Genomic DNA, 23,912 nt, shown 5'->3' on the forward strand with positions numbered 1-23,912 from the left:
TTTCAATCATATTTCCCAGTCAATCATAAATCAACTATTTGTCAACATTAGTTCATCAACTATAAAACAATGTTAACCCAACCATCACCTGACATAGAACAACGTTGTTTTGATTTTGATGTCAACCATACTGATGATTTTGATGGAAAATCAACGTTTATTCAATTCGGTCTGCTATCTGGGTTCATACTCGTCAATAGCAGTTAAGGAGTACGTATAGGGAATGAGTTATGTGTATATATTACACCGTGAAAAATGTGCTTTAACATATATAGGAAGTAGGGGAGTGATTCTAAACGACAACGATAGGTTTGAACCGTCGTCCCAAAGTGATTGACAGGGGACCAATCCTGGTAGGGACGTATGAATGAGAGCGTCTCCCGCTTGTGTTTACACTCTGCCTCCTCGGTAGTGAGCTCCAGCACGCCGCGGGACCGCTCGTAGTATCGCGGGGGCCGAGGGGATGGGACGAGGGGGGCTCGCGCACAATCTCCCGTGACCAATGAGCGGGGTGCTGTCAGGGGTAACCGCACGTGTCAGCCACTCTCGGCCAATAAAGAGCGGAGCGAGGCGGACCACAGGTGCGCGCCTCTGCGTCCCCTTGGCACGGCGCCCCGGAGATGCTGGAGAGAGACGGCTGGCTGCCCCGTGGCGCGCACCGCTCTCCCGTCAAAGGCAGCCGACTCCCCCCTCCTACTCCCCACTCGGGCGGTGATGGCGACCGCCACGTCCAACCACTTTAGCGTCCTCAGCAGCCCCGGCAGCCCGCCGCCGCCTCCTCCGCCGCCGCCGCAGCAGCAATCGGAGCCCGGGACCATGCAGCAGCAACAGCAGCAGCAGTACAGGGACGCGCACGCCCTGCTCCACAGCGACTACGGCGCGCACCCGCTCAGCCACGCGCACCAGTGGATCGCGGCGCTCTCTCATCACGGGGACGCCGGGGCCCCGTGGCCCTCCAGCCCGCTCGGAGAGCAGGACGTCAAGCCCGTGCTGCAGCAACAACAGCACGAAGGAGACCGCGCAGAGGAGCTGCGCGACTCCGGCGGCGACGCGCAGCAGCAGCAGCAGCAACAACGACACCCCCACCAGCCCGCGCATCACGACGCCAGAGCATGGCGCACCGGCAGCGCCGCCATGGCGACGTCTGAGGGCCAGGGGCTCCTGTACGCGCAGTTCGGCATGATGCCCGGCGGCGGGGAGCAAGGCGGCATGCATCACCACGCGCACCCGCACGCGCACCATCACCCCCTGGCTCGGGACGACGAGCAGCACAGCCACAGCCCGCACCTGAGCGACCACGGAGGCGGGCCGCCGCCGCAACCGCAGCCGCCGCAGCACCACCAGGACCACTCGGACGAGGACACGCCGACCTCCGACGAACTGGAGCAGTTCGCCAAGCAGTTCAAGCAGCGGCGCATCAAGCTGGGCTTCACCCAGGCCGACGTGGGTCTTGCCCTAGGGACCCTTTACGGCAACGTATTCTCGCAGACCACAATCTGCAGGTTCGAGGCTCTGCAGCTGAGCTTCAAGAACATGTGCAAGCTCAAGCCGCTGCTGAACAAGTGGCTGGAGGAGGCCGACTCCACCTCGGGCAGCCCCACCAGCCTGGACAAGATCGCCGCGCAGGGCCGCAAGAGGAAAAAGAGGACCTCCATCGAGGTGGGCGTCAAGGGTGCCCTGGAGAGCCACTTCCTCAAGTGCCCAAAGCCCGGCGCGGCCGAGATCAACTCGCTGGCGGACAGCCTGCAGCTGGAGAAGGAGGTGGTCCGGGTTTGGTTCTGCAACCGGAGGCAGAAGGAGAAGCGGATGACGCCCGCCGGGGGGGCCCTTCCGGGCGGGGACGACGTGTACGGGGACAGCCCCCCGCACCACGGCGGACAGACCCCGGTGCAGTGACCCACAATCAAACTGGCTGTAGGACACCACTAGTGACGGGATTTACAGTGCGGACGGAGCTCCCCGATTCCATGGCGACTATTATGGGATGTATTCTTCTTATCGTTATTATTCATTATTATTACAGGACGCCGTGGGAGCCAAGCGAAACGCCTTTTGTGCGTCACTCTGCCAAATCGTCTACACACACACTCTCTCACACACACACAGAGAAACAGAAAGGCGTCGTTCGTGCAGGACGTGCCCACGGGGGGTGTGGGAATGTTCTCGCGTGGGCTGGAAGAACCGCAGTGAGGCAAAAGTGGGGAAATAAACGCCATCTTTGCGGGGAACAAAAGCAACAGGGCTGCCTGCACACATAAATACAAGCCAGCAACAGCACTATTATTATTATCCTCATTGTTATCATTCGATAATGTTATAAAGTTATATATATATATTTTATTTAAACTTTTCATTTTTGGTCGATATTTAACCTTTTATAGGGTGCTCATTTGAACTCATCATCTGCCATTGACGGCGCTAGACGTCCAATCTAGGCTGGCATCGAATGACAGTTATCATCCTTCCCAATTTAGATTAATTGGAATTGAGTGAAATCCTATAAATAAAAGCTTTGGTGTTCGCATGATAATAAAAAATAATTTAATTATATTTGGGACCTGGTGTCTACATATGTAGACATGACATTTTGGGTCATGTAGGCCACACTCGTATCCCAAATGTTATTATTGTGGCCTAAAATGTGAATTGCACATATGTGAACGTCAGGTCTTTATGGGCTGAAGTTTTTTTTTATTACCAAAAATAGTCCCTGGCCTTGTATAGGGTTAAAAAAAATTAATTACCAAAAAGAGTCACAAATATATCACCTGCTTGCAAGCCAGCAACAGCCCTATTAATTATGGTTTTATCATCATTATTGGACCGACATTATAACGATTACTAACGTAATTCTTCTATTTGCATCGTCATTTCAATGCAATAATTGCTTGAAAATATCAAACTATTTTTGCTTGGGACCACATTTATATTTGAATCCAACAAGACCGTGATAGTTATATCATATATAAATAATGATTATATCAGCATCAATTCAAGGAAATCAATTTTATAATAATGATGATGATAATAATGATAAAACGCTTTTTGTCTGTTTGTTATTTCTGTACTTTTTTTTCTGTGAGACTCTAAAAGCAATCCAGCCCGTTTATGCCTTCCTCTCCTATGAAGATGGAGGACATATTAAAAACAAAAAACAAAACACACACACACAAAAAACTATTTAAAATTAAGCTGAATTTGACTCTCCATTCAGCCTCGTTTGTGGGATGTATCTCATTCGTTTTTGTTTTTGTACAGGAATCGTTTTGTATATTTGTCAGTCTGTGCCAACACACACACACATACACACGTTCTTGTGCTACTGTGATTTTCATAAGCTTACCTGGTGAGGATAAGGTTATACATGCAGGTTTTAATGGCCCTGCGTTAAATGTGGAAACTCAGACTTGAGGACCCTGTCGTCTTTTCAATATGTGTGACGTCAACAAAGCTCTCTGAATGTATGAACAGAATTCCCCAGCAATGTTTTATAATAATCTTCATGATGGAAATCGTAATAATAATAAATATTGTAGGCGGGATTTTTTTTTTTATTATTATTTTTATTTTTGAGTCCTCTGCTGTGGCCTCAATGCTTAATTTGAGTTTCTGCCTGAATACAAAAACCAAAAGAAAACATTTATCGACCTGAAATCTGTGACGAGGAAGAAAAAAAAAGGAGAAACAAAACGACAATTGCACAATTTCTACATGCTTTTTTGTCATTAAATCCTATTTGTTTTCTATAACAATTTAGTCTGTGGGTGGTTTTTAACCTAACTTTGTTTTCATGTTGGTAAAAATTGACTTTCAATACATTGGGATTTTAATTTTAATTGGGATTATGAGGGAAAGTGGCGAATAAAGACATAACTCTGTGCTTTTTAAACGAATTTAAATTGGAAATGTTGATTTATTCAAATTTTTCTTTCTATGACGTAAAAACATGTTTTTATTTTAGTTTTGGTTTTGTTTTCAAATCCATAACAACTGCCACTATTGACATATAAGCAAATAATTATTCATTGATGGCAAAACTGGTAACGGGAAGAACAACACGTGTTTTTCCTGGCATTTGTAATGTTTCTGACGTATTTCCGCTGTGGTTTGACTCACCTTGTCGTCCTATCACATTACGTCATAGATTTGCATGGAGCAGGCAACGAGCGCCATCTGGTGGAAGATCAAGATACACCAAATGTGAGTTTTGCCAAAAGTTCAATGTTAAAGGGAACCACGGATAGAAGGACATGTAGTTCTTAAAAGCTAAATCTTAGTACGAGTTATAATAATTTGATATTAAAACCCCTCCTAATGTTTTTCTTTCTATAAAATTTGTAAAATGATTTTAACTAGTAGGTCGCCACTGTTGTTGACGTGGCAGGGTGGTGAAGTCACATGGCCACGCTGCCGGAATTCACCATGTCACTCTTTATTTATCTAAGGTAGTGATTTAAATACGCCACAAGGTGTCAATGGTGAGTTTTAAATTAATTAGGGATCAAGCTAATGAGTGCGTTTTGTCCCTTGACTGACGCAGTAGTTTTCCTTGAATCCACAATGGGGTGTAAGGCAGAGAGAAAGGAGAGTGGACACAGGTGTCTGCACCGTTTATTGGCATAAGCTAAGGCAACTCCTTCACAACAAACATAAGTACCATATGTGAAAAATACAAAACAATACAAAAATAACATTCATACCTCTCGAAAAATAAAGCTCACAAAAAGAAAAGTGCTTCAATCTGCATTAATGAGGCCCTATTCTTACAGTTAAACAGTAATGCAAAGAGAACTGGCATTCGCAATCAAAACAGATATGCAAAATCCACATAAAACTTACTCATACTTTGGTCAAACTTTATTTAACCATTTTAGCACCTCGTTTAGCTCAACAAATACACTAGATAGATAGCAATATTTTGTCACAATATACAAACCATGATGCTTGTCTTGTTTGTTGTGAAGACAACACTCCAATGAACGTAAATCACAGTGGACCCGCACTAAACAGGAAACTACGGCATTAGTCGAGGGACAAAACGCAGTTATTGGCTTGATTTCTTATTAATTTAAAACTCACTATTGACACCTTGTGGTGTATTTGAATCACTACCTTACAATGTTAAAGAGTGACACTGTGAAGTACGGCAGCGTGGCCATGTGACGTCACCGCCAGTGTTGTTAATAACGGCGTTAGAATATAACGGCGTTACTAACGGCGTTATTTTCTTCAGTAGTGAGTAATCAAATGAATTACTTTTCTCATCTTGGCAACGTCGTTACCGTTACTGAGGCGGGAAAGGCGTGCGTTACTATGTTGTTTGACTGACGCGAGAAAAGTCTGAGAAAGACGGACTCACGGAGACGAGAGAGCAGATCAGGAGTGGGGTGGAGGCAAGGGAGGGTGACGCCGTTGCAAACGCGATGCTACTATGCTAGGTGGCTCCAATAATACCTGACTGTAACCGATAGCCTACAAACTATGCCCACATGATGCTTTGGTAGATATCACATACATACAGAACTAGATGCAAATGACAGACACGGCTGCATTAGCAACATGTATAATAAAGAACTAGATGCGTTAGCAAATAGCCGCCATCTTAAAGCAGTAGACTTCTCAGGAAGGCTCTGATGTAGAGAACATTCCTAGCGAACCTAAGTAACTTTTTATCTAAAATGCTCCTAAATTGGTAAAATCTTGACTTAAATCTATCTTTAAATGATGAAATAGTTATAAAACTTACAGTCAAAAGTAAAAAGAAGGGAGGTAATGCAATAACAGGAGCAATTTTAACCACTTTAACGGTTGATTCCCAACATTAAATGACTTCCACACATAGCAAAGGTTACTATCTAGTTATCGCAATATCCGCAATACCCCTATGTTTAGTTAAGTTAAGGGTAAAGGATTGGGCTAGAGCCAATTGTCCCAAAAAAAACCTTTAAATTCACATTGTGTGACCTGTTTTTTTTTTTTTTTTTTATCACCAGTTACTTTACCAAGTAACTCATTACTCTTACATTCAGGTAACTGAGTTACACAATTACTTTTTGGGAGAAGTAATTTGTAACTGTAATTAATTACTTTTTTAAAGTAAGATTAACAACACTGGTCACCACCCTGCGACGTCAACAACAATGCAAGCTACTAGTTTATTTTTTTCATTTAAAATTTTACTAATTTTATTGAAACGAAAACATTATCAGGGGTTTTAATATCAAATTATTAACTCGTACTGACATTTATCTTTTAAGAACTACACGTCTTTCTATCCATGGTACCCTTTAAGAAGTAGACTTTTAACTCGTTGGCTGCCATTGATGGCGAAGGATCGTCGTCAACGGCTTCCTAATAATTACTTTGTAATGTGTTTATCGTATTTCAAGGCTTTTATTTTCTTTTTAGTTTGAAACAGGATGTGCTAGCATATTTTAAATTATCTGAACATATACTGTTTTGTCTAATATAGATCAGTCGTTCTACGCAGAGGATAAAGATAATACAAGAGTAAAATTTCACACATTTATTCTGTTATCTCTACATACATTCAGAACGTTTACATCATGATACACAGCATTGTCTTGATAAGGAAAGCCATTTTAACATTTAGTCCATACCCAGTTGGTATGGAATAAATGTGCTTTCCACAGTGTATTTACAGTTCATGAGATGACATAATGCACATAACATTGAACAAGACAGTGTAATATGGCTTCTAAAATCTACAAGCAGAATAGGGTGCCTGGAAATTTTTGATTTTGCTCCCCCATGACACAAATGTTGATTTGGCAGTTGGCGAGGAAGGAAAGCTTAAAAGTTTACTCTTGATTGCACACAGCAACAAAACGCACAGAAACACAAATAATCCAAGAAATACATTTTTTTTTAAATGATGGCAAAAAATTCAGTTGACCAAAATGAAAAAAAAATACAAAATGATATGAAAACATATTTTAAAAATGATAATTTAATATGCACTTAAAATACATATAGAACAAAATATACTTAAGGCCCTGTGTGAAAAGGATGGCACAAGGCAATAATGTCATTAACATGAACTAAAAAGATAGATGGAACTGTTGTCAATTCATGTATGTAAAGTCGCGTACATCTGCTGAATGACAGAAGCACAGAACGACTCATCCTAGCACATCTTCCTGTTGCAGTTGTCAATATGACACTTTCAGTTGGTCTAGCTTTGTTTATACTGGCGTGTTTCGCATCAAAATAAAACTCTATTAAGGCCCAGCAATCGCAATTTGGATCAAGTTGTACACCTTTCGAAGGTGAAAAAAAACCACCAAAACAGGGAAGGGGGAAAAAAAAAAACATGAAAAATATAAATTGAAATCCTACTTCAAGGTTCCAACACGTGAAATTTATGACCTTTTTAAGACCACTTAAATTTCACAACTAATCTAATATCAGTTACTCCTAAAATGTCTCTGGTACAATTTCACACAATGCATCATAATTGAAAATCTAAGACCTACCAGATGAAATTCAATACCTTTTTAAGACACTATGTAAATTGGTTAATTTAGGACGTCCTTGGAGCATGTGGGAACATTTATACTTATAATAACATGAAAAAAAAATGATTTGGTTCTGTAGGTATTTTTTCTTTGCAAATGAAAGGAATTTCAGTGAAGATTTAAAGAATTCATTGTAGTCTTTGTGGTTGGAAAAATAAACAGAAGGGGCTTGTCTAATTCCGTGTGGGAACGTATTTACACCGTCACGAAGGGACCAAATATATTTGCAGACTAGGTATACTATGATTATATACATATATTTCAGGGCTACAGACTAGTTGTTTTTTTTAAACTAAGAGCACCCAACCTGGAACATTAAAGATGCGCAACCGAAATCAATTTTCAGAGTACAGTGATCCCTCGTTTTTCACGGTTAATGGGGACCAGAACCTGCTGCGATATGTGAAAAACCGCGAAGTAGCGCCCCCCCCTCCCTCAATTTTTTGTGTGTGTGTTCAATGTATTCAGATTTAGCATTGGAAACAGATACATATAAGCAGGTGTGCACATATTTTTTGCCCAGGTTCTCAGAGGAGGACCTGGAGATGTGACTTGGTCCTCAATGAGCTTGAGAGCCGACCCGACTGATGCGATAAAATTATGACAAGCTTTACTTTGAGCCAATTACCTTTAATTAATCATATTAACAATTAATGCTTGATTATCAACTGGCACAACGAAATTGCCATTACTTTGAAGTGAAATGTAAAGAAATAAACATAAAAGCACTAATTCAAAATAAAGAGCATTATGCGGCTCCCACATTAACTCCAAGCCTTTGTAAAAGTGGGATGTCCTCCTCATAAGAGCTCATTGAACGTGCATGTTTAGCTTTGTGAAATGCGAGCAAAAACACGTTTGTCAGTGCATGGCGCTGTTCTTCATTAACTTTATTCCGCCACTTGTCCATAGGGCGAGTGGGGTCCTGTCTGACATCGATAGTTTGCTTAATTGCCACATGCTCTCTGTTTTTTTCATGCTTTTCAAAGTTTGGATGGCTGAAATTCTTTGACCCTACATAAAATGCGCTGCTCTTATCGGCGGCATTGGGATTCTCGTGGCAAATTTTGTACCACATTTCCATGCGAGCATCATTTGGTTGTAGCCATGATACCTCCTGCAGCCACTTTTCAGCAAAAGTCCTTTTTTTCGGTAGCTCCGGTGACGTCTCTGTCGTCTGTCTTGTCTTTTGACGGGGATGGGGAAACATGGAAATAATTACTCAGTGGAGCCTGCCTCTTTGACATTTTGAGAAGTGATTTTTTCGTGTCCGTCGCAAATACAGTGGTCAGCCATCGGTACGCAAAAGCATAGGGAAGCCGTTGAGGGCCAGCGCGTTTGTCTACATCCAGTACGCAATCGCGCATGCGGACCAATTATGTGCACCCCTGCATATAAGACATGTTTTTTTCCACTGTTCCCCCCCCCGAAGTATAATAAAAAACACAAAAAAATAAAACCGTGTATGTATATATATTTTAAGAAATTGATTTGAAGCACTCCAAATGTAATAATTACGATAACTTTTAGGCTTGTTACTGTCTCACCGAATTATCTTTAAACAAGACTAAAGTAGAAAAATGCTTGTCTTTATTAAATGCCTCATTGACTGAGTCCACTCAAATCCGCTCAAGCTGCACACAATGAGTTGCCACAGCAACTGTTTAACAAGCTAAACGATGATTGACGCATGCGGCGCTTTGAAGTTTCGAAAGTTCAAGCAAGATCAAACCTTAACGTCTGTCAATCATCGTTAAGCAACTCCAGTGTACTGCCAGACCAAGGGGCAGTTTACATGGAGACTCTGCGACACAAAGATGCAATGACTGAGTAGCGGAATTGCCTCGCGTGCATATGGTGTTGGCGAAGACGAAAAATTTTGAATCCTGCCTCCAAAGTGGAAGAATTCGATTGCAGGGGCTTGAGGGGGGCTTGCTCCGCATGCATATCAAAAGCTCCTGCCGCACGGGACCCGCGCCGATAAAGTTAGCACTCGTACATGTAACATTGGGCGTGCACAGCGGAGCTATTAAACATTAAAAACAGCAAATGACGGAACGTCTGCTTTAGTTTACTGTTTTAATAATATTTTTAAATTTAAATTTGTTGAATGTTTCCTTTTTTTTGCCTTTTGGAGCAGAAGGAAAATGCCATTGCTTGGAGTGGGCAGGCATGTTTTCTTCCGGGCTGAGGAGCTTGGTGGGGTCAAAGTGCATCATTCGCTGTCGCCTTGTAAATCGACACTGCCCCCCAGGGCCTGGCATTAATACTACATCGTTTTCATGCGGAATTGCGACATTGTTCGAATGGAGACGGAACCATATAAATGCAAATTTGAAATTTTTCGTCTTCTCGGAGAGTCACCATGTAAACTACCCGCAAGAAAAGCAGCAGGAGGGAGAGGGAAACTACGTGATCTGATCGGGACAGCTCATCCGTATTTTTTTTTTTTTTAATTGAGAAAAAAATCCGCGATGGACTGAGAGCGCGAAGTAGCGAGGGATCACTGTACTCAAATTAACAATAGCTTTTTTTGTGCATGACCACCAACAAAGCAAAAAAGAACAATAATGTTTAAATTAGTTTAAATCTGCAAAGTATATACTCTGGAGCCCTGATATACATATATAAATGTACGTATTTACAGTGATGAGCAAGTGTCCATACGAACGACATCTCGTCTGCACAAGAGGATGCGGTGTCATCGGCTCACAGGGGGCACACAGTTGCCATGGTTACGCTAATGTGACAAACGCACACACAAAAGTAGCTGCGGCGCAAGACGTCATTTTCCAAACTGGTGCGTTTTTCCAACTTTGGTCAACACTTGAGCGGCTCCATTTCAGAACACTCCGTATCCATGTCCGAGTCGTACAGCGACACGCCCGTCGGGTCGCTACCGGGCGACTCGGGTCGCGTGTGCGCCGTGTGGGACGAGCGCGTGTCGTCATCCTGGAAGGTGTCCGTGCGAGAGTAGAGGCCGAGGTCGGAGGGCGACACACTGCTTTCTGACGTGTCGCCGCGGAAGCGCAAGTCCTCCAAGTCTACGAACCACTCTGGCCAGAAGCGGCGGCGAATTCGCTCGCAGTACATGGCCAAATTGATAAGCTCGCCTGGATGAAAAAGACGTACAAATTGATTTGTAAGATTAATTTATAAGATTGTAACTCTATTAATTTCTGACATACCTTTGATGAGCTGTTCTGGTCGTGTTCCAGGTAGAGTCCACATGGCAGGCGCTAGGTGCCCGAACACCGTGGCGTCGACTGTTGAAATCTTGGAGCCCATAAGGTACTTTTTATTGCCTGCGACGTATAAAAACGATCATTCTCTGCCAGATGCTCACAGTCAAAATGCGTTGGCATCGCCGTCAATGGCACAGAAACATGGTCGCTAACTACCATCCCTCCTTGTTTAAATGGATTGAATGTCTATCGCAATGACAACATTTTAGTGCTCGTTTTGACCACAGGAGGGCGGTATTGTACAGTTTAACCCTAACACTATGTTCATAATCACTCATTATTTACCCCTTTCAGGGACGGTGGACAGCTACTCAAAAGTTGTCACTTTTACCTTTCATAAAGCAAATGACTATTTTTGGTAATTTATATAGTGTGGTGACCCTTTATTATATATTTATTATAATTCACCCACAGAACTTGTGTGTACATTTGGCCGAGCGCGTTCCGGCTGAGTTGAGAGTTCACGTGAGTTCACAGAGAGCAGCAGTGTTACTAGCGGCTGGACACAGCAACACGAGCTAACAAGACCCTCAACATTTCAACCGCTACAATAGCCTAGCATACATTTCTGACCATTCAGATCTTTAACCCTTTATAAGTGACTATTTTAATCATTTGCAAATACTTAAATATTAGCAAGTATATACTAGTCGTTCTCCAAATATTTGCATATCGTGATAAAGTTCGTTATTTTCTGTAATGTACTGATAAACATTAGACTTTCATATATTTTAGATTCATTACACACAACTGAAATGGTTCAAGCCTTTTATTGTTTTAATATTGAGGATTTTGGCAAAAAAAGTAAAGAAAAAACAAAAAACCTTTTCTCAAAAAAATTGCATATCATGAAAAGGTACTCTGAAGAAGCTACTAACCTAATCATCTGAATCAACCAGTTAACTCAAAACCCCTGCGAAAGATTCCTGAGGCTTTTAAAAACTCCCAGCCTGGTTCATTGCTCAAAACCGCAATCATGGGCAAGACTGCCGACCTGACTGCTGTACAGAAGGCCATCATTGACACCCTCAAGCAAGAGGCTAAGACACAGAAATTTCTGAGTGAATAGACTGTTCCCAGAGTGCTGTATCAAGGCACCTCATTGGGAAGGAAAAAGTGTGGCAGGAAACGCTGCGCAACCAGAAGAGGTGACCGCACCCTGAGAAAGATTGTGGAGAAGGGCCTATTCCAGGCTTGGGGGACCTGCAGAAACAATGGACTGAGTCTGGAGTAGAAACATCCAGAGCCACTGTGCACAGGCGTGTGCTGGAAATGGGCTACTGGTGCCGCATTCCCCAGGTCATGCCACTTTGGACCTGAAACAGCAACAGAAATACCTGACCTGGGCTACAGAGAAGCAGCACTGCACTGTTGCTCAGTGGGCCAAAGTACTTTTTTCAGATGAAAGCAAATTTTGGATGTCATTCAGAAATCAAGGTGCCAGGGTTTGGAGGAAGACTGTGTAATGAATCTAAAATATATGAAAGTCTAATGTTTATCAGTACATTACAGAAAATAATGAACTTTATCACAATACGCAAATTTTTTGAGAAGGACTAATACATGTCTATATAGCTATATATAAATATATACTGTACATTTAAATTATTATTGTATTTTTATCATTTTATAATTATGATGTTTTAAAATTAATATGTTAATAACTAAATCAGTGAAATTTAAATGAATAAAAGCAGAAATACATACTGGTTACGACCCCGATTAACACTCTACAACAGGGGTCGGGAACCTATCGCCATAGCCAGATTTTTAAAAAAAATTTAAAAATAAAGTTTTGTTATACTCTTTTGCGCATTGCGCAAAACGGCGACGTTCACCGGTCATACGCTGGTGTTGTGCAATAATGTGCAGACGTGACTTTTGCGGCGGATGTTAACTTTTTTAATGCTCCGACAACACTCCTGCACTTCGCATTAGAGATCATCAAATAGCAACCTAGATGTGCTACGTTAGATCCCCCCAAGTCCCATGCCATTGGCTGCGTGAGCCCAGGGTGATCATAGGACATGTAGTCCATATACTACAACCAGACTACAAAGCCGGTTCGCAGTAATTTTACTGGGAAAGTGGCAAACGTCTATCTATCTATCTATCTATCTATCTATCTATCTATCTATCTATCTATCTATCTATCTATCTATCTATCTATCTATCTATCTATCTATCTATCTATCTATCTATCTATCTATCTATCTATCTATCTATCTATCTATCTATCTATCTATCTATCTATCTATCTATCTATCTTACAGGCAACGCAGATGAGGCAAGACACTATTCAAGTGGGGTTGCCGTATTTTGCTGTCAAAAATAGCAACTGATGTGTGCGTGAGATCAGGAAGTAAACTTTCCTCGTTTTCAGTTTCGTTTTCCGCGTTGCCATCTAATTTTAGAAACCCTTTTGAGAATACAGTATGGCAAAAAGAAAAAAAGACGAGGAGTATCGTACTTTTCAGCAGGACATAAGGCATAAATGTGGCACCGTTTTTTTCTCCCGCTTTGGATGAGTCAACAGACGTAAGCTATTTATCACAGTTCAGCGTGATGTCAAGGTTTTGACTATGAAAGGGACAACAAGAGGGGAGGATTTATTCAAGTCCTTCACTGATTTTGGTAAAGAAAAAAAAATCTACCAATGGATAAAGTTGTTTCGGTGTGCACTGATGGTGCTCCGTGCATAAGTTTCTCAACGCCTGCATGAAGCATACATGAAGTGTCAACCAGACTACAAAGCTATCAACAAAACCATGCAGCACCAGAAGTCACATTAAGGGTAAGAAATACTTATTATTGATTGGCAACAGCATAACTATGTTATTAAAAAGAATTCAGAGACTTACTGTACTTTAAAAGTGTTGAAGTTACACAAAATGCACACATTACTTGTATTTTTAGTTTTAAACAAATTGTATGGCTCTCACGGAATTACATTTAAAAATATGTGGTGTTCATGGCTCTCTCAGCCAAAAAGGTTCCCGACCCCTGCTCTACAAGTTGATATTAATTTTTCCATAGTATTTAACTCATTGCATCCCATTAATGTCGCTAGAGGTCCAATTCATGTGCTATTTACTTGACTGTACTGGTAAAAAGAAAAATAAATCCTTATTTGTGCATGAAAGTGCGAAATAAAAAAAATAATTTCATTATAGAACACATATTTTTAAATTAGGTGTATTTTTCTGTCACTGACTACACACATTAGTGAGAAGTAAATAGATAGTTTTTCACCTAGCAGTGTTGCCAGCGTGCGCATGTCCTTCTCCATCATGTCATAGACTTGTTCCTTAGAGAAGCGTCCCATGCCGTGCCCGTACATCTCCCGCTCGACGATGCCGCCGGTCACGTGACTCAGGATCCACTTGAGCGCGTCGCTCAGCGGCCCGCTCACGGACAACATCTTTCTTGTCTCCTCCAAGTTGTCTACCCACTGGCAGTAAGCCACAGTCCTGCAGGTGAGAATCAGATTTCAACTATGGCTGGGCACCAATTTAACGTAATCGTGATTAATACCATGTCACTAACATCAGCTAGTAGAAGCTCTAGGGAGAACAAAGTTGACATCCTTTAAAATCAACACTAGCAAATACGAAATACAGTGGTACCTCGAATGTCTCTACATACATTCTTGTTACGAAAGAAATACAAAAATACAGTATGGGCTGCTACTCGCAGTTCCCAGAGTTTACTGAACGTAACATATAGCTGCTCTGCTATTGGCTATTGCCTAGCATCTTCCTGGCATCCAATTGTCCAATTGTAAGTGTGCCCCAGCGTCTTTTTTATTCGCTCCTCGGGCCATGTGGTGTTCCGACAGCTTTATGTGAGTGTATTAACGTTTATTCTTTACTCGATTCTTTGTTTTTTCATTATGCTCAACTCTCATTTTATGTTTATTGTGCAATAATCTAATTGTAACATGTATTTGTTACACGTTTGGATGCATTTTTATGCTTTATGAAAGATTTCTGTCTGAATTTTGGAGGGCCTGGAAAGTACCGTATTGGCCCGAATATAAGACGGTGTTTTTTGCATTGAAAAGACTGAAAAAGTGGGAGTCGTCTTATATTCTGGTCTAGACATTATACCCATTCACGACGCTAGATGGCGCCAGATATCACTGAAGCGAATGCTGAACTTGAGGAGTAATGTTCTTTCATGACAGATCTCAGCTACTCTCAAGTTTAACCAGTTTGCATTATTTTATTGCAATGTTTTTCCTAATTCAGATTTGTTTCAAGACTACAGTTAAAGTTAGATCTCACTTAATGGTTAATGCAGTTATTGCAATTTTGTTGTTTTATCACAATAGATTATTTACATTTCATGGTTTATTTACATTTCAAAAAACAGAAGCCATTCATTTACGAATGAGATTGCACTTTAGTTTACATATGTAAATGTTCAGATATTAAGATTTGAATGAGGCAAAATAACGTGCTTTTTCCCTCAAATATATTGTTATAATCATTTGTTTCCGATGTACTGTAATTATTTTCTGTATAAAAATGAATTTGGTGTTCAAAAAGTCTTTTTTCAAACTTAAGTCTTGAAAAAGAGGGTGTCGTCTTATAATCAGGGCCATCTTATATTCGGGCCAATACGGTATTAGAGCGTTTACATGGAAAACTCGTCCCTACTTATGAAACTTTTTAACTTACAAAACTACTTCCAGAACCAATTAATTTCATAAGTAAAGATAGAACTGCACTAAGTGTGGTCTGGAGGATATATTGCAGCTCCCTTAGGAAGTGTAAAAATAGGCTAAATATTGCAAACATTTAAAGGGACACGGATAGAAAGACATGTAGTTATTAAAAGATAGATGTTAGTACAAGTTCTAATAATTTGATATTAACCCTTCCTAATGTTTTCGTTTTAATAATATTTGCAAAATTATTTTAACTAGTAGGTCGCCATTGTTGTTAATGTCGCTTGGCGGTGACGTCACAGGACCACACTGCCTTACTTCACAGTGTCACTCTAAAACAAAAACAAAAAACGTGTCTTTAATTATGTAAGGTAGTGATTTAAATACGCCACAAGGTGTCAATGGCGAGTTTTAAATTGATTAGGGATCAAGCCAATGAGTGCGTTTTGTCCCTTGACTGACACCATAGTTTTCCTTTAATGCACAATGGGGTGTAAGACAGAGATAAATGCGTTCAGATTCGTAGCTCGGACGGCCCCGTTTATTGGCATGAGCTTCAGCAACTCCTTCACAACAAACATAAGTATCATATAGTGAAAATACAACAAAAATAATATTCATATCTCTCAAAAAATAATGTTCACAAAAAGAAAAGTGCTTCAATCTGTATTAATATGACCCTATTCTCATACAGTTAAACAACAATGCAAAGACAACTGGCATTTACAATCAAAATAGATATGTAAAATCCACATAAAAGTTACTCAGACTTTGGTCTAACTCTATTTAAACATTTTAGCAACTCGTTTAGCTCAACAAATACACTGAATAGCAATATTTAGTCACAATATACAAAATATGATGCTGGGAGTCATTATCAGAAGTCTTGTTTGTTGTGACTGACTCTACAAGGGCGTCAGTCGAGGGACAAAATGCACTCATTGTCTTGATCTCTTATTAATTTAAAATTCACCCTTGACACCTTGTGGTGTATTTAAATCATTACCTTACATAGTTAGAGTGACACTGTGAAGTATGGCAGCATGGCCATATGACGTCACCGCCGTGCGACGTCAACAACAATGGCGAGCTACTAGTTTATTTTTTTATTTAAAATTTTACAAATTTTATTAAAACGAAAACATTAAGAGGGGTTTTAATATCAAATTATTGGAACACATACTAATTTTTATCTTTTAAGAACTACATGTCTTTCTATCCAAGGTACCCTTTAAAGTAGAAATGAACGGGGCGATATTTTGTTGACGCGGATGTCTTCCACTAACTCCAGTATATTTGTTGAATCTGCGCATGTCAAAATAATTTGGTCCAAAGTTTGATGCTTAAACCTAAAAAAAACGCATCCGATCAATATTTTAATCCAACCTCTGATTGGATTAAAGACGTTTTGTCCGTGTAAAAGTGGCCACTGTCACATACATGATGCATAATGTAGCATCACAAGTGGTAACTAAGGCTGGTCGAGTTAACTCGGAGTTAAAACACTAATTAATTAACATTGATAACTATTTTAATCTCACATTAACATCGAAATCACCGAAGATTAAGCCTTTTGTATGCTTCTTCAGAATGTGATTCTGAACAGATTCAGTTGAGAATATACAATAGAGGAGTTCCAAAAAATCGATGATTACATGCATCACGATTCGACACGTGACGATTCGATTATTATTCATAAAGGTTCAAAAACGATTTTTCCTTATAACTTTATGACAGCCGCTCATAGCAGAATGAAATTCAAGACACGTTTGCCGCCCGGACACCGTTAACGGACGCATGCACAACGTTTTGATGGATGTTGCCGGTTACTGGGAGAGAGATTTACTCCTTTTTAAAAGACTTGAAAATAAATTTGTGTATGAGACAGGCAGGTATGAGACAGACGGTTGCGCTTCTGTGCGCGTTATTTTTTAGAGTGAGAGGGGAAGAGAGATAGTTTGTTGCTCCTTGTCTTTCAGATGTCCAGCAGTAGTTTTAAGGCACTTCAATTGAAAATGTCCTGAGTGTGTTGCTAAGACCTGTGTGCGTCTATAAGAGGTGAGTACACGAACCCTCTTGTACGGTTTAGCCTTTATTGTTGTTTTTGAGATGTTAATCGTTAGCGCCAAGCGCTGACCTAATTAGCTAATTCACTAACGTGTATTTCATATGCAGAACGTGTAAAACCATGATGAAGTACAGCGGTAACACTACAAACATGCGAAATAGTACAGAAATCTGTTGTTCCAAGTGCTGCCTGGGAGCCGACAGGCGTGTGTGCGAGTGGGCGGGCAGGGAAAGAAGAAAGTGCGCACGCTGTAATGAGTGTTTGTGTGGCGATATTGGAGGCTGCCAAACTTATGTGCCCGGCAATAAACACCACAAGTTAAAAGTGATCAAGAGCTGTTTTGATTTCCACCTGTCACTCCAAGAGTTACACAAGGGAGGTAACACTGTGAAAATTTTATTTCTAAATTGTTTCGAAAGACACTTTGTTTGTGTCCAGAAAATGTGAAATTCATCCCACCAGTGTAAATTTTATTGTATTGTCGAGAGAAATAAGTACTCCCATTAAAATGGTTAATATTTTTGCACTTTCTTGTAAAAAATAAATAAATAAAAAAGCAGCTTAAGGGCAGCTTTTTGTTGTATGGGCATGTTTCCATCGTTCCTGTAGAATCATAAGGATATTTTAAATAAATGATGGACATAAATTATTATGGCTACTTTATTAATCAGTAATGTACGATGCATTGATAATCCATAACCGTGATCATCGTCAATACTGCGATCATCGTTCAAAAATCGAATGGTAGCATCCTGAATCGTAATCGAATCGAATCGTGGGGAGCCTAAGACGGCACACCCCTAATATACAATACAAAGCAACAAATGGAATGGATGCCTCTCACCATTAATAGCACTGAAATGTGATCGTTTACTACTCACCAGTAGAAGTGCTCCTCCACCATTTTGGAGACGGCGCGGGACACGGCCTTCTCCTGCGGTGTTAAACTCTGATTAAGGTTGACGCCCAGCCGCTCCTCCAGGAAGTCGATGATGAAGTCTGAACCGCACGCGCGCTCGTGGTTGTATTCGATCCAAGGCATCTTGCCCTGCGGCGACAGCTTCCCGTCGAAGTAGTTCTGGGCATCAATGTGAGTTTTAGCCTTCCTAAATACTTTCAAAAGTTGTTTAGATACATAAATAACCATATAAACCTGGTAGGGCAGGTCCACCATGCGGAGGTAGGTCTCCGTCTTAAGGCAGAAGGGGGACAGCGACGGGGCTCCGCTTTTGGGTCGGGAGAACTGATGCAGAATGATGGCGTCTGTGGAGTCCAACTCTTCCTCTTTTCTTTGATCACAAAGAAAACATTTAAGATGTGACAGTAAAACCATCGTGTTTGTCCTGTTGCGTTGATTGACAGCTCTTTGGCTTGTCAAAAATAATAAGCAACAGTCCCGTGACACATGACAGTGTACGGGTCACGTGTGTCCTCGGTCAGTGAACACGCAGCAGTGTGGAAACCGCACGTGTAGTATTCCCAGACGAGAAAAGGAAGTGAATTTGGATGAGTTAGGGACAAATTAAAATGATAATATAAATCTTTGACTACTGTCAATATAAATGTCAGTCTTTTACTAACTACTACAACACGTACTCTGTCATTACACCACATATACCCTCCAAATTTTCAATACTCTTTTTAAAACTGCCCACATTGAAAATCACAGATATTACAGTGTAAAATATGATATGGGGGATCAGTGGCGTCGTTAGGGGTGTTTTAGGAGCCCCCCTATATAATTTGTTGTTTTTTTTAAAAATAAATAAATAAATAAATAAAAATACAAAAAATGCTGACATATTCACTATAAAGATGCCAGAATATTAATTTATTTCAATAATCATATAACCTGTCATTATTAACTTAAATATGATCATAAATAGAGTAAGCTTAAGAGTAGAGCTGGGAATCTTTGGGCACCTAACGATTCAATTATGATTCAGAGGCTCCGATTCGATTATAAAACGATTATTGATGTACCCCCCTCCTTTTTTAATTTTTTTTTTTAATGTTTTATACATTAGTTCCAAAATTGTTCAAAAATCCTCTTAGGCTAAACCAAACTACTATTTCAGTATCATGTTAACATATTACAGTAAACAAATATACAAAAATAACAGTAAATAAAAAACTCCAGTCCCCATTCTGTATCAGCAGCTTTAAACTATATTCAATTAATTTAATGTGGTGAATCAACTGTTACAGTTGTTAAAATTGCTCCCGTTATTCCATAATTTCCCTTCTGTCTACTTTTGTCAAAGTTTTAACACTATTTCATAATTTAGAGATAGATTCAAGACAAGATTCCGCCGATTTAGGAGTATTTTGGATAAAAAGTTAATTAGGTTCGCTACAACAGAGCCTTCTAGAGAGGTTGCCTTGTGTTGAATTGTGCTATATAAATAAATTTGCCTTGCCTTGCCTTACCTTTAAGATGGCGGCTGTTTACTTACGCCGGAAAGTCTGTCATTTCGCATCTCTGTTCAATAATACATGTTCTAAAACCAACGTCGTTTGTCATTTTGCATCTAGTTCAACATATATATGATCTCTATTGTAGCCGTATGTTTGTAGCAACTAGCTACTTGGCGTTGTATGTAGCGGCTGTCAGCCGCAGTCAGGTATGATTTTTTTTTTATCTAGCGGCATGAGTTGAACATGATATTTACTCTCGGTCCGTTCCTCATTGCGTCCTGAAGACCGCGCTGACTGTGTTTTACTTCCGCTTTACCTGGTATAATTCAATAATTGGAATTTGGATATTTGTGAATCGTTCTCGAATCTTCCACGGCCGAATCGCGAATAATCTAAGAATCGGAAATTTCGCACGCCTCTAGTAGAGAGCCCCTTCAGTGCGTCACTATCCAATCCATTCCACTTGTTCATATAGAGAACGCCCACATCGCTGAAAACCCAGTTCGCGTTTTACCTGTGACTTAACTAGCTAGGTACTACCTTTTTTTTCCCGCAGTCGGTCTCTGCGCACGTCTTTTACCTTCCTTGTTTTGCGGTCAAAAGTTACATCCCAGCTCTAAAATAACGCTGCTATATAGCTGCTGCTAGCTAGTTAGCCTGAAATGAATTGTGAAAGTCCTAGTAGAGTTAAGTGTGCGCTCTTGTTGCCACTATCTTTGGGGTGACTTCCTTCTGGAGCATCAGCTGTGTTTCTCACTTTACGCAGATGAGTACAGGAGCTGAGCTCATTCACGTATGATTATCATCAGTGGATAGTCATAATAATATACTGATAATAATAAACACCCCACCACCTTTATTGACATGTAGCAGTCAGAGCAGAGGAGCAAAAAGGGTGACGGGGGAGACCTCTACTTCAAAGGTGAGTAGGAGAGTAATGATTAGAAAGTGAAGATTATTATATATAGCGTGATTAGAAAGCCAAGATTATTATATATAGCATATCCCCCACCCCACAGACACACACACCCGTACACAGACATGTACAGTAAAGGCCAAACGTTGGGACACAACTTCTCATTAGTGTGTTTTCTTTATTTTTTTATGACTATTTAATATGTGTTTAATAGGTTATGTAATTTGTGTGAATTACAAATATTTGGGAACAAACAATTGCTCTGTTGTGGGTAAAAGTCATGGCATTAGCCTCTATGATTAAATGTATCTATATACATATGGCGGAGAACACAGACAAGGCTGAAAAAGCAGTTTCTGCTCTTGCACTCCTCTTTAAAAGAAACTGCTGTATTTTAAGCCAAAAGAACTGTTGTGTTTGATAGAACAATATATCTATATGCTGCCATAGCAGATTCATGGCACATTAAGCCCCCGAACTATTTTTAATTTGTCCATTTTAACCTGAAAACCTAATTTGTCCGTCTTGCCCTGGAAACCCCTGTTTACAGACGTTGCGCAACCACTTTTGTTTCAACCCAGCCATAAAACGAAGGTAATTAATTATATTTATTATTCAAAACATCTGTCGTTTTTAGCTTTGAATAATTAATTGATGTCTCATATTTCGGTTAAAAAAAAAACGACTTAAAAAAATTATTCACTCCCATATTTCAAACTTTTAAACACATTATGTCACAATGAAAAAAAGTCTTGACACTCAGTGATACATGCTACAGGGAGTTTTTGGATATAAACAAGGTAAGTACGCGATAATATGCATTAAAGTTATGGCGTCTGTAATTCTGCTCTCGCGTGCTCTCACCTCCACATAGGGTTTAGCTGTTTAAAAAACATTTTTTTTTTTTTTTTAAAATACCCTCTTGTTCAAAAATTTTCCTTCCCCAGAAAGTTGAGATTTTAAGCTTTCCAATGATGTATCACACATGCATATCAGACAATTTTGAAATTTGGCCAAATTGGGGGTCTCAGAGTGGAACTTCAAGTCACCTGAGTGTTTTCTGCCATATACATATACTACATATAGTAGTGTATATATATATATATATATATATATATATATATATATATGTATAAATTATCAGTCTTTGTTAGCTGTTTCTGAAGTTTTGTGTTTGTACGCTACGTTCACTTACATCCTGTGTAACTCCTGGGAGCTAAGCCCCCCCACCCCCTCCGTTTTTAAAACCTAGTGACACCCCTGTGGGGATCACAGGTTGACAAAACTACTCCAATGCATATTTTGTAGGCTATTGGTATTCTGTGTAAATATTGAAAATACTTACATGCAAAAAAATATGATTTAAAAAAAAAAAAAACTCGTTTAGCTCATTAGTTGAATGAATTCACACCTCCTAGTCAAAATGGATTGGACGTCTAGCGCCGTCAATGGCAATGAAACAAGAGTATTCACAGCCAGTCTTCCCGGTTTCAATTATATGGCCATCAATAGCATGCAATGAGTCAAATACTATGTGGGGAAAAATACACTTTAAATGCACGAGCTTATTACGTAGCGTGTGAGCGCCCGGGGGTTCCGTTATGTCACAGCCGCCCACTCACGAGTCCATATTCTCCACGCAGTCTCCGCTTTCACCCCGCCCAACCTTGACGACATTAAGTAAGAACAGCCCCACCCCCCACCCCCCTGTGTTGTTACCTGATGGCCAACAATTCGTGCAGCAAATAGGCAGCGGCGGCTAGCAGAGCCCCTCCGGTCAAATAGAGCGTCTTCCGCCACCACGAGTCGGAGCCTAAAGCCGACATGATGGCGCCGCGCTCGCCGCCCAGGGGAAGGGCGACGATGGCCCCATAAAACGGTGGCTTCCCGCCGGCCGAGACACTCTGGCTCCGGCCGAGGTCAACCGCGCACGACCGCGTCCAGGCAAAGCCCACTTGCCAGCAGCAGCACATTCTCGTGGCCGTCAGCGGCCGCTTTCCGCCTCGCTGTCGGCCTCATTGGTGCCGCGGAGTCCGGGCGCGGGGCGACGGCGGCGGGAGGCCCACGGTCACAACAAGCACCCCGGCCGCGGATGGTACCCGCAGCGGGTTCCTCCGCATCCTCCGTTACACCACCCCGCTCTTCCTCCTCCTCCTTGAAGTGACTGTCAGTGTAAATGTAAATACGTCAATCGGGCTGCTTCCGGTTTGGATTTTCGCAGTAAAGCTCCAATCTGGACATCAGCGCAGTCACGAAGCACATTGGTGCCTTTGTGGTGTAACGGCGCTACACCTTTAAGATTTGTCCCGTGAAATTTTTTTTCGAAGATTGGACGTCTAGCGCCGTCAATGGCACCCAATTTAATGTAATCGTGATTAATACAATGTCTGTTACGTCAGTAAATGGCGGGAAAACACAGACAAGACTGAAAAAGCAGTTTCTGCTCTTGCAACCCTCTTTAAAATAAACTGCTGTATTTTAAGCCAAAAAAACTGTTGTGTTTGAAAGAACAATATGTCTATATGCTGCCATAACCATTCATGGCACATTAAGCCCCCGAACTATTTTTAATTTGTCCGTTTTACCCTCAAACCCCCGTTTACAGACGTCGCGCATCCGCTTTTGTTTCAACCCAGCCATAAAACGTTGGTAATTAATTATTTCTAATTTAAAATGTCTGTCATTTTTAGCTTAGGATTGATGTCTAATATTTCGTTTAAAAAAAATACTTCAAAAAATTATCACTCACATATTTTAAACTTATAAACAAATTACGTCACAATGAAAAAAAATGGTGTCTGTAAAAAAGTCACAGATATCTACCTCATAACTGTCGCTTAATTGTATTTTTTTGCTACTATCGCACTTTCTCCGATATCTTACATGATAAATAATCGATCCAAACAAAGGAAAATTGAAAAACAACGTTTAAAAGGGTAAATATATGAAAAAGAACATCTCGACCACTCCTTGATGTCAGCGATTTCTGCATCGCGGCCCTTATTATATTACCATGTTTCACCCATAAAATCCCAAAAAAATCCAGCTGTGGCCA

The 23,912-nt window shown here is 40.7% G+C and overlaps 2 protein-coding genes across 2 annotated transcripts; one reads left to right on the plus strand and one right to left on the minus strand.

Moving 5' to 3' along the window:
- Positions 1 to 502: 502 nt before the first annotated feature.
- On the plus strand, positions 503 to 3,686 carry pou3f2a (POU class 3 homeobox 2a). Its single transcript, XM_057823154.1, is given in 2 exon segments — positions 503 to 667; positions 670 to 3,686. Coding segments are annotated over 2 exon segments (1,392 nt in total). The 3' UTR covers positions 1,897 to 3,686.
- Positions 3,687 to 6,525: 2,839 nt separating this feature from the next.
- On the minus strand, positions 6,526 to 23,041 carry faxca (failed axon connections homolog, metaxin like GST domain containing a). Its single transcript, XM_057823178.1, has 6 exons — positions 22,577 to 23,041; positions 18,677 to 18,812; positions 18,405 to 18,601; positions 14,036 to 14,253; positions 10,727 to 10,843; positions 6,526 to 10,651 (listed from the first exon to the last, which is right to left on the minus strand). The coding sequence occupies exons 1-6, from the start codon at positions 22,828 to 22,830 to the stop codon at positions 10,359 to 10,361; spliced, it is 1,215 nt and encodes a 404-aa protein (XP_057679161.1). The 5' UTR covers positions 22,831 to 23,041; the 3' UTR covers positions 6,526 to 10,358.
- Between the last annotated feature and the right edge of the window lie 871 nt (positions 23,042 to 23,912).

Source organism: Corythoichthys intestinalis, chromosome 19 (assembly GCF_030265065.1).
Source record: "Corythoichthys intestinalis isolate RoL2023-P3 chromosome 19, ASM3026506v1, whole genome shotgun sequence".
In the NCBI taxonomy this organism is placed as follows: Eukaryota; Metazoa; Chordata; class Actinopteri; order Syngnathiformes; family Syngnathidae; genus Corythoichthys; species Corythoichthys intestinalis.